This window comes from Bison bison, unplaced genomic scaffold (genome assembly GCF_000754665.1).
Source record: "Bison bison bison isolate TAMUID 2011002044 unplaced genomic scaffold, Bison_UMD1.0 scf7180017864274, whole genome shotgun sequence".
Classification (NCBI taxonomy): Eukaryota; Metazoa; Chordata; class Mammalia; order Artiodactyla; family Bovidae; genus Bison; species Bison bison.
This window is the reverse complement of record NW_011494846.1, coordinates 3,700,345-3,711,443: the sequence shown is the minus strand read 5'-3', so window position 1 is coordinate 3,711,443 and position 11,099 is coordinate 3,700,345. Positions and strand designations below refer to the sequence as shown.

At 41.6% G+C, this 11,099-nt stretch overlaps 1 protein-coding gene across 1 annotated transcript in view; it reads right to left on the bottom strand.

Moving 5' to 3' along the window:
- Positions 1–6,597: 6,597 nt before the first annotated feature.
- Positions 6,598–11,099, bottom strand: part of STMND1 (stathmin domain containing 1) — a 21,230-nt gene continuing 16,728 nt past the window's right edge. The window contains exons 4-5 of the mRNA XM_010848797.1: positions 7,833–7,964; positions 6,598–7,136 (exon numbers count right to left, since the gene is read on the bottom strand). Of these exons, the coding sequence (XP_010847099.1) occupies positions 6,852–7,136; positions 7,833–7,964 (417 nt within the window). The 3' untranslated portion in view covers positions 6,598–6,851. The remainder of the gene's footprint in view (positions 7,137–7,832; positions 7,965–11,099) is intronic.

The following is an 11,099-nucleotide window of genomic DNA, read 5'->3' as shown; positions in this document are numbered from 1 at the left end:
TAGCGACCCCATGGACTGCAGCCTACCAGGCTCCTCCATCCATGGGATTTTCCAGGCAAAGTACTGGAGTGGGGTGCCATTGCCTTCTCCGAATATGCTATCTAGGTTGGTCATAACTTTTCTTCCAAGGAGCAAGCGTCTTTTAATTTCATGTATACAACCACCATCTACAATGATTTTGGAGCCCCCCCAAAATAAAGTCAGCCACTGTTTCCCCTTCTATTTGCCATGAAGTGATGGGACCAAATGTTATGATCTTAGTTTTGTGAATGTTGAGTTTTAAGCCAACTTTTTTACTCTCCTCTTTCACTTTCCTCAAGAGGCTCTTTAGATCTTCTTTGCTTTCTGCCATAAGTCTGGTGTCATCTGCATATCTGAGGTTATTGATATTTCCCCTGGCAATCTTGATTCCAGCTTGTGCTTCATCCACTCCAGCATTTCTCATGATGTACTCTGCATATAAGTTAAATAAGCAGGGTGACAATAGCCTTGACATACTCCTTTCCCGATTTGAAACCAGTCTGTTGTTCAATGTCCAAATTCTAACTGTTGCTTCTTGACCTGCATACAGATTTCTCAGGAGTCAGGTCAGGTGGTCTGGTATTCCCATCTCTTTAAGAATTTTCCACAGTTTGGTGTGATGGTTAAGGGCTAATACTCTAGGATTTAACAAGTTAGCACTGATTTTCCTCCTTAAGTTAAGGAGGATAAAGCAATATCCTCCTTTTAAAATAATATGTTTGGTTCAGGAATTAAATTGTATTCCATAGAGAAGAAATGTATGTATTAATTACTAGAAATGATTATTGCTTTCATGATCCTGACGTTTAGAATGACTGCATTTGGTGCTTAAAATAGCTGATCACTTTATTTTCCTGACAGTAATTTCTTGTTTCTAAATGACAAAAGAAAAATGTATGGATCTTTAATTGCAAACACTCTTCTGTCAGTTACACTTTGCAAAGGCAGGTAGCCTTTATCCCCAATCAATGAAAAGGTCCATGGAGTCAAAGCTATGGTGTTTGCAGTAGTCATGTATTGATATGAGAGTTGGACCATAAAGAAGGTTGAGCACAAAAGAATTGATCCTTTTGAACTGTGGTGCTGGGGAAGACTCTTGGGGTCCCTTGGACTCCAAGGAGAGCAAACCAATCAATCCTAAAGAAAATCAACCGTGAATATTCATTGGAAGGACTGATGCTGAAGCTGAAGCTCCAGTACTTTGGCCACCTGATGCGAAGAGCTGACTCATTAGAAAAGACCCTGATGCTGGGCAAGATTGAGAGCAGAAGAGGATGACAGAGGATGAGTTGGTTGGATGGCATCATTGATTCAGTGGACTTGGGTTTGAGCAAACTCTAGGAGATAGTGGAGGACAGGGAAACCTGGTGGGTTGCAGCCCATGGGGTTGCAAATAGTTGGGTGCAACTTAGCCACTGAACAATTACAACAATGAAAAGTAAGATATAACGGTTGCCTTTTTGAAACGTTTTATCTCTTGGACTTTTCAAGCATACTTGAGATCTCAGTGTGCAGAATGCTAACTGTGATAAGGGGAATGCAGCTTCCTGGACAGGGTGAGAATCTTGAGGTGAATTTGCAAGACGGATCTTCTGCCCTCTGAGGGGCAGAGACCAAGAATAAGGACAGTAGGAAGCAGGGTCCTGGGTGAGCAAGCAGCTGTCTGCCCTCCCAGTGGTGTAGGTTGCTGTTAAAGGAGCAATGTTCAAATTATTTTACTTACCAACTTGCCAGAAAACAGAAACAGAAATGTGTTTATGATCATCTTTAGGGATGAGAGTCCCTAAACACATAACAGGGAAACTAAACAATGTTACATCATTCAGAACGATACAGTGGGAGATTTATTTACATGAAAAGATATTGTACTTCTGAGTTGAAAAATGCAAGTTACAAAACAGTTTATGTTGTATGAGTCCATTTACAGCAGGAAATAAAAATTGAAGTCCATACAGTCAAATATTTCTAGTAGTTTTCTTGATAGGAGGGAAAAATGTTGGATTCTTGGTATTTTTTGATTCCTATGTTTTTCAGTGCATATTGCCTATAACATATTACTTATGGGATTTAGAAAAATAAAAACAAAGATGTGGCTATCATTTTTAAGAAGCAGATAGGAGTGACAGAGAGAGCATAACAGTTATCTCCCACAGTTTGTTTTAAAATAATGCCTTTATTGATCTCCTGAGACAAACATTCCACCATCCTACAAGAAGGTTTGCATATATAGCTTATGTGGATGCAAAAGTGATCTGTCCGCTGACACACTGCAGCCTTAAACATCTTTAGTATGTGGCATTTACTATATAATTACTCCCTCAAATACTAGCTGTTTACTGATAATAAAATAACAAACACAGAAATCAGCACAGTCATAAATTACTGGTAGTCACCATAGCAACACCCTATGAGGAATTCTATTTTTGTCCTTGTGATTACAAAAGTACTTTTGCTAACAGTCTTACATCGTGTATATTTTAAATATATGTGAAATATTTTAAATACACCTTTTATACATTATTTTAAATAAACATAAATTATCACAAGTTTTTTTTCTCCCAGAAAAAACTGGAGGATTTTTTTGCTAGATATCAAAGTACTTTCTATTAGACACAGCAAGGCCATCTTTCACAAGGAAATCAATACAGGCATTTTTCAGCTGCCCTCAATTAAAATTATTATAAAGACATTTGCCTAATCTCACCTTCCTGACTCATAACTTCTGAAGGTTGTGGTTTGGTTTTAACTGAAATACACTGGTGATTGTTCAGAACTTCGTTATAAGAATGAGAAAACCAATTATGTTACTTCAGTAGAGATAATTAACATTATTCCTAGAGACTATATTTTAGAAAGCTCAGTCCTTACTGTTTAGTATGAATCATCTTTAAAAAAGAAGGAGAGTTGATCCTGGTAAAAAGTCATGTTTACATTTGAAGTGGTTGGTTTTGCTTTGTTCGTTTTTTAAATTTTGCAGGGATGGGGTTGGTGGCTTACTGGAGGCAGAGTGGGTTCAAACACAAACCTCGTGTCCTGCTGATGCTTGTGGCTCTGGGAAGGCAGGAAGGACTTACAGCCTCTGAACCTCCTTCGCTTCTTCCCTAAACCATCAGACGGTTTCATGAGTAGTAACATGCCTAAAGTTTTTGGGCTTCCCAGGTGGCACAGTGGTAAAGGATCTGCCTGTCAGTGCAGGAAATGCAAGACACGGGTTCAATCCCTGGGTCAGGAAGATCCCCTGGAGAAGGAAATGGCAAACTGCTCCAATAGTCTTGCCTAGAGAATTCCTTGGACAGAGGAGCCTGGTGGGCTAGAGTCCATGGGGTCACAAAGAGTCAGATGTGGCTGAGCGCACATACAACACATATCTAGAGTTTTAGGGCTATACCCAGTATCCAGGTAACTCACTGCATCTCTCTCTTTCCATGCTGTTAAAATGAATGGTCTTGCTAAGAAAATATGTGGCTTATCATCTAGGGTGTCTTACTCCTTGGCATGTTTAACTATATAGAGAGAGGTTTCAAGCCAGGATATCAACGATAATGCTCACATCTATATTGTATATATTTTAAAAATAATTTTATTCACTTATTTATTATTATTATTTTGGGACTGTGTTGGGTCTTCACGGCTGCTCGAGCTTTTCTTTAGGTGCTGCGAGTGGGGGCTCTTCTCGAATTGTGGTGCTCTGGCTTCTCATTGCACTGGTGTCTCTTGTTGCTGAGCACAGGCTCTAGGGTGCTCGGGCTTCAGTAGTTGCGGCTCCCCAGCTCTAGAGCACAGGCTCAATAGTTGTGGTGCATGGGCTGAGTGGCTCTGTGGCATGTGGGATCCTCCCGGTTCAGGGATCGAACCTGTGTCTATTGCACTGGCAGGCGGACTCTTTAGCACTGAGCCACCGGGGAAGCCCTATAATTACATTTATTTTAGCTCAATAAACATGCCTATAAATAGCATAGGCACAAGCATAAGATTTCAAGGGAAAGTATTATTTTGGTATTTAGCAAATTTGAAGATTGATTTAACTTTCAACAGTTACTGTAAATTTGCATTGAATGTATTTTTAGTCAATTAAATTTTATTCTTTGCATAGGTCTGAATGATACTCCAACTCTTCCAAAGTGTCCTAGCACAATGATTTTATAGTAGTCAATCATTAGCTACTTTTATATTTCACATGATTGGGATTGGCACATGTCACCGCAAGATCATCTCTGTAGAAAAACCCATGGACAGATGAAAAACATCATGTTGCCCACATAGGATTTTATGTCAATAATATGCTATAAATATTGACATATTCTAGCTTGCACAGTACTTTAAAACACAGTATTTCATCTGGTACAACTCTGAAAAGGGTGATTACAAATTAACGTATAAAGTAAGGTGGATCAGGAAGTAAAGAATCTGCCTGCAATGCGGGAGACCTGGGTTCAATCCCTGGGTTGGGAAGATCACCTGGAGAAGGGAATGGCAACCCACTTCAGTATTCTTACCTGGAAAATCCCATGGTCAGAAGAGTCTGGTGGTCTACAGTCCATGAGGTCGAAAAAAGTTGAACATGACTGAAAGAGTAACACTTTCACAAAAGAGGCACAGGGAGCCTACAGGGCTTTCCAAGGTACCCTTGTAAGAAGTAGACTCTGATTCCCAAAGGTTTTGGTTCTGAAATGAGTTTTGAAAGAAGCCTCCCCACCAGCACCACCATACATCAGTTTAAGGAGTCCTTGGTCCTATAGGCTGTAGGAAGATGTGGTATCCATTACACCATCCCAAAGGGAATGTACAAACAGGAGGTACCCAGTGGTGGTCTGCTCAAGTCAGCACTGCCCCCAGCCATGATTCCCCAGCCATCTCCTGGGCTCTCCTCTGGCTCTTGGAGGAAGGTGTAATGACTCACCCACTGAAGAAATATTTACACAGCATGTATCATGTGCTAGTCACTTTCCAAGGTACAAAACCGCAACCGAGGTCAAGATGAACCCATCCTCTGCCCTGTTAGAACTGACACGTCTGGTGGGGAAGAGGGACATGCATCAGCCAATTCCTACAGAGGTGGCAGGCGTGACACTGAGTAACCCGGAATACCAAGGGCAACTATGAGAGAGGGCCATCAACCGAGACCAGGGGCATCAGAGGAAGTGGTGTCTGAATGGAGACGGGAGAAACAAGAGGGTATTAGTCAAGTAAAGCCGTGAGATGGGCAGAGAGGAAGGAGGGAACAGCACAAAGGCCCAGAGACTAGGGAGTGTGTGAAGTTTGAAGAAGCAGAAATTCAGCAGAAGTGAATTATGAAAGCGGAGGGTCTTACCAGTCAGAAAAAGAAGTCTGGACTCTACCTTGATCATGAAAGGGAACCAAAAAAGGGTTTCAGCAGAAGACCATTGAATAAATACTGAAAAGACTTTTTTCAGTATAAAAAAGTCAGACTTCTTTTACTATCAGAAAAAAATTGCACAATGTGAGAGTTGAGAGTTAAGTTTTATTTGGGACAGATGAGGACTGTAGCCCAGGAGACAGCATTTCAGATAGCTTGAGAAACTCCTCCGAGGCTCCGAGGAGAGGAGCTAGGATATATAAGAGTTTTACAATAAAGGGCAGGTAGTTTGGAACATCAAAAGATCACTGTTAATTAAAGAAACTAGATGTGTCAAGTTAAGGAATTTAGTACTTTTCTATGTATGGGAAGATTCAAGAGTCTGGGCTCACTGAAATCATGCCTTTGATATGCACCTCAGCTATCTGGGGCCCTTTCCTGTATTTTCAGATCCTGAGTTTCCTCAGGGCTCATCGTAGGGAGTGGCTGCAATCTTATGGCACGTACGCTTTCCTACCTGAATCCCTCAGGGCTCATCGACTCACGCTGCAGGGCTGAGTGTCACAGTCTGATGACTGTGACATCCTTGTTTACAGATATGGCAGGCATATTCCATTTCTCAAGACCATTGGAAAAAGAAAGACGATTGTAGTAATCTAGCTGAATGATGGTCAGATGGTCTGAACTAGGTAATGACGGGAGAGAGTATAAACATGGATACAAGAGAGCTTCATATAATGTAGACTCATAGGACCTGACAACTGATTGGACGAGGGTGGTGAGGAAACAGAAGAACCACAGTGTAATTCCAGGAAGATGAGGGCCAGGAAACTCGTTAGGGAAGTCAGGTGCTGGACCTCCTCCCCCACCAGCTCCAATTAAAGTTTTTCTTTTCTCACATGAAGAAAATTCCATACTTCACTTAATTCTGAGAATTGGGTGCTGCTTTCTTAAATTTTATGAATGAAGTGTAATTTAGCCACCATTAGAATTTTGCTTTCATCACAACACAAAGAGAATTAAAAGGAAAAAAAAAAACAAACCCACACCTAAACATACAGCATATGAAGCATACAGATCATGAAAATACTTAACACAAATCCATATAATTTGTCTTAAAGGACCCTCAGAGGGTGGACACAGCCAAGGGGCAGGAACCACAAAGAAGGATTTTATTTGTCACAAATACATTAACGGAAGCTGAAAGGTGCTCACAAATGAAAGGCATTTTCACGATGTTTGAAGCCACACTTAAGGAGAACGACAACTTTATAAAACCAAAGTTGGGCAAATTTTCCTTTTATTTATTTTTTTTGAAAGCCAGACTAGCCGTTTAGCCGACTCAACTGAGCTCCAGCCCAGGCAGCTCTCGCAATCATTCCTAAGGCCCAAGGCACATCCCAGGGGGTGAGGGGGTCAGGCCGTCAAAGAAAACCGGAGACAGACTAAGAATGTCACACCTGGGGAAATGGATGCCTTTTCCTGAAATTCACATAAAATGGCTTACGTTTTATCAGAATACGCCGTCCGCTTGGTTGTAGGACGCGTCTGACTCCACAGCCCCGATATTTTCGTAACTGTGGTTTCTATCGTCAGAGGTACTTTCGCTTGTACTCTTCTTCCTTTTCAGCAGTTTTCCTTCCTGCAGGTCAGACGGTTCAAATTCGGCACAACTTTCGGTTTTGAGTCCTTTTGCAAACACATTGTCCTCCCCAACCAGTTCAGCTGAATCTGAATGATGGGCTGGGGCCGGAAGTCGGTCACTCTGTAGCCTTTTTCTTGTTTCTTCTTCTTTAGTCTGAAAAGCAGGGTTAAAGGGTGAAAAAAGAGTCCAAGTAACTCTCTCCAAGTTCTCATTAATACTGCCTGTAACGAACATTCCTGGCTTCTCTATTTCATTATGCAGTTATTCAACAGAGGTTGAGGAATTACTATTGAAGGAGACAGACCCTTCCCCCCACCCCCCATACCCTCCAGACACTCTCAAGGAGCTATGGTCTAGTCCTTGCTCTTTGGGAGGCCAACAAGAGACACGCAGGTAAAGGCTATCAGACCAAAGCCATGAAGGCTGGTTCCCAAAATAATGGCAGACAGAGGGTGATGTGGACCATGTGTGTGTGAATGCTGCAGGCGTTGTCTGAGGTCTGCACGGCCTCCGCTCAGCTCCCATCCTCCAACCGAGACCTTCTGCCACCCGGGGCCCCAGCTGATGTTTCTCTCTCTTTTTTTAATAGGAAGAAAATATCATACTTAATTCTCAGAACTAGATATTGCTTCCTTAGGCTTTATGGATGAAGCTGTAATTTGATCAAATTCAAGATGGTGCTTCATTTCTTCACCACACAAAGAGAACTTTAAAAAATTAAGTATACAGCATGGGAAGCATAGAGATCACTAAAAGAATTAATACAATCCGTGCAATTTGTCTGAAAGCTGCCAATTAGAGAGGATGCACTCATTCAGAGCAGCGCCCCTCACGTGAGAGCTGGGCTACCTTCCTGCGCGCCTCCACCGCCTGCATCTTCTCTTCTATGTCCTTCATCGTGAAATCTTTTCCTTCCTTCTTGACTTTAAGTTTTTTCAGCCTGGCTGGTGGCTTTCTCAGTGGCTTCTCGGTAGTGCTCACCTGGAGGAAGACACTTTTTTAAATGGACAGACAAGTGTATTCACTGGCAAAGAGAAAGGCAAGAGAGAGTGAATAAACATTGTTTAAGGTGTTAGTCCAAAAATCTAAACAGATTTTTGGATAGATTTCAAAAACAATTATGTGAAAACTGGTAAAAACTGAACTCACTCCTAAAGACTTAATTCCTGGTAACAACAGAACTAATTCCTAAAGAAAACATACCTATTGGATGTCTAGGAAAAAAACAAACTATTATTAAAAAAAAAAAAAAAAAACCCAAAAAACAAAAATGCAGAGATGGAAGAGGGCTGATAAGAAGGAAAAAAAATCCGAAGAACACAAACAAGATGGGAAAAGGTGGCAAATGAATGCTGGATGCATTTGTAATTCAAGGTAAAAAGTTAAACCCCATGATTTTTAATATTCCACAAGCAACAAAAGACTTTCATTTGGGATTGAGATTAGCGTTAGAACTTTCGGTCTAATGGAGGAGAGGCTTAACAATCACTGATACAGCAACTCTGCTCTGCACTGGGCTTTGCTGTTGGTTCTTTCCACATGTTTCATGACAACAGGAAAAAAAAAAACCAAAAACCCATACTATTTACTATGAGGGCTTCCCAGGTGGCGCCAGTGGTAAAGAACTGCCTGCCAATGCAGGAGACATAAGAGACATGGGTTCTATCCCTGGGTCAGGAAGATCCCCTGGAGGAGGGCATGGCAACCCACTCCAGTATTCTTGCCCATGGAGAGAAGCCTGGTGGGCTACAGTCCATGGGTCGCAAAGAGTTGGACAGGACTGAAGTGACTTAGCACGCATGCACATCTCCTATGACTGGCCATCCTTTATATAGTTTAGAGCAGTGATAATGACTTTGATTATAATTTCTAGTTATTAAAAAAGGTTAAACTGTTGTAAAGGGTTTGCAAAGAAAGTTTAATTTTTAAAAATAATATACCTTGGTTATGAAAAATTAAAATGATACATAAATAGTCCCCCAATCCTCTGTTTAGGGGAATCCAACCGGTCCATCCTAAAGGAAATCAGTCCTGGATATTCATTGGAAGGACTGATGCTGAAGCTGAAACTCCAAAACTCTGGCCACCTAATGCGAAGAACTGACTTATTGGAAAAGACCCTGATGCTGGGAAAGATTGAAGGCAGGAGGAGAAGGGGACGACAGAGGATAAGATGGTTGGATGGCATCCCCAACTTGATGGACATGAGTTTGAGTAAACTCCGGGAGTTGGTGATGGACAGGGAAGCCTGACATTGATTCATGGGGTCCCAAAGAGTTGGACATGACTGAGCAACTGAACTGAACTGAGCTGAACTGAATCCTCTGTTAACCAGCTGGGCCTTGAATGCATTCATCAGCATAAACTATTTTAAAGTGTTTGGTGTGGGTCTTTCCAGATATTCTCTATGCTCATATTGCCATTCCCTTCTCCAGGGGATCTTCTCAACCCAGGTGTCGAATCTGGGTATCCTGCATTGCAGGCAGATTCTTTACCGTCTGAGCCACCAGGGAAGCCCCATGCCCATGTATCTATATACATATATTAATATATTCACAGTGCATCTGTCATGTTCAACCACTCAATGAAATTATACTATATACAACCCACTCCAGTATTCTTGCCTGGAGAATTCCATGAACAGAGGCTGGCAGGCTGCAATCCATAGAATCACAACGAGTTGGGCACAACTAAGCAGCTAACACACTAACTTGCTTTATCGCAGTAGCCTGAAACTGAATCCACAGTATCTCCAGACTAGGTAGTACCCCTGTGTATAGTTCTAGTTAATTTCTCTAAAGACTTTTAAAGACAAAGGAGCTATTGATATTCATTTTCATATCTAAAAGACTGTGTCTTCAGATTGCAAGATGGTAGTTACTGAGAAGATAAATCACACAAAGAGAGACAGTTCAGCACAGCGGGAAGAGCACCAGACCCAGACTCGAGCAGCCTTGAGTTTGAATCCTGGCTCAGTCACGGTGTGGCTTTGTGCAAACTCGTAAACTCTGTAGGCTTTCCCTTCCTCATTTGTAAAATAGGTTTGGTAATACATGCTTCACAGTCTTTGTTTTTATAAAAGCAAAGTATGCAATAGCCACTCGATAAACGGTGATTGCTTTTCATTCAGTGACAGCACACGGAATCACACCAAACCCAGTACTTGTCAAGAAGGGGACAAATGAGATTCAGAAGCTTGGGGGCCAGCAGGCAGGGGTCCTGGACTCTATTTCATCCCGGGTCTACCACTGCTACCCATTGGGTGACCTGACACAAAGCATTTCGTCTCTCTGGACTCACTTTTCTCAAAATCAGACCATAGACGCTGCTCTGCAATCTGCTGAGGATGGCTAAGGTTCCTTCCAGCTTTAATATCTGTGATTCTTGGAAAGCCTTTTAGAGGGAAAACATTTATTAAAGTTTTGGCTCAGTTGCAGCCTTCAGACAGTTTTATGTGGTGAGAAATTGTGCACTGCAGGAAAACTGGGAGATGTTTGTCAAAGCAAGTTCCCCTCCCCCACCCTTGTTTTTTTTTTTTTATGACCATTGGCTTTTAGGCTCCCTGCTGGCCAAAGCCATCTGCTGAAAAGACAGATATGCTTGCTATGGGGGCTCAGTTAGAGAGACTGTAAAATTAGGAGAAGATAGTTTTTTTAGGGACGTTCACTCAGAGAGGGCTAAGGAGAATATGATACAGTCATCTAAAATCCAATAAACAAAGGTTCCTTCAGGCTTACACAGGATCTGAACCTTGATTTAAGTGATGAGATCAACAGTTTTCAGAGAACTTGGGCTTTCCAGTTTGGGTGGACTCTTCCTGTGGCTTTATCCAAAAATGACTCTTAAGAAACCATGTGCTTCCTACCCCTTGTGGAGGTTAATCCTACCCGGGCAACCCCTGTCCTTTCTTGAGTTTGACATTTTAAAGAAAAGCCTTCAAAGCCCTGAGAAAATCTATCTGTATTCTTTACCACTGGATTTTATGAAGTCAGGTGTTATCAACTATCATTTTGTACCATTTATCAAAAATGATAGCATTATATGAACATGTTATACCTAGAGAGCTACCCATAGAAACCATACAAAAAAATCAACTTCAAAAGCTATAGAAGTTGT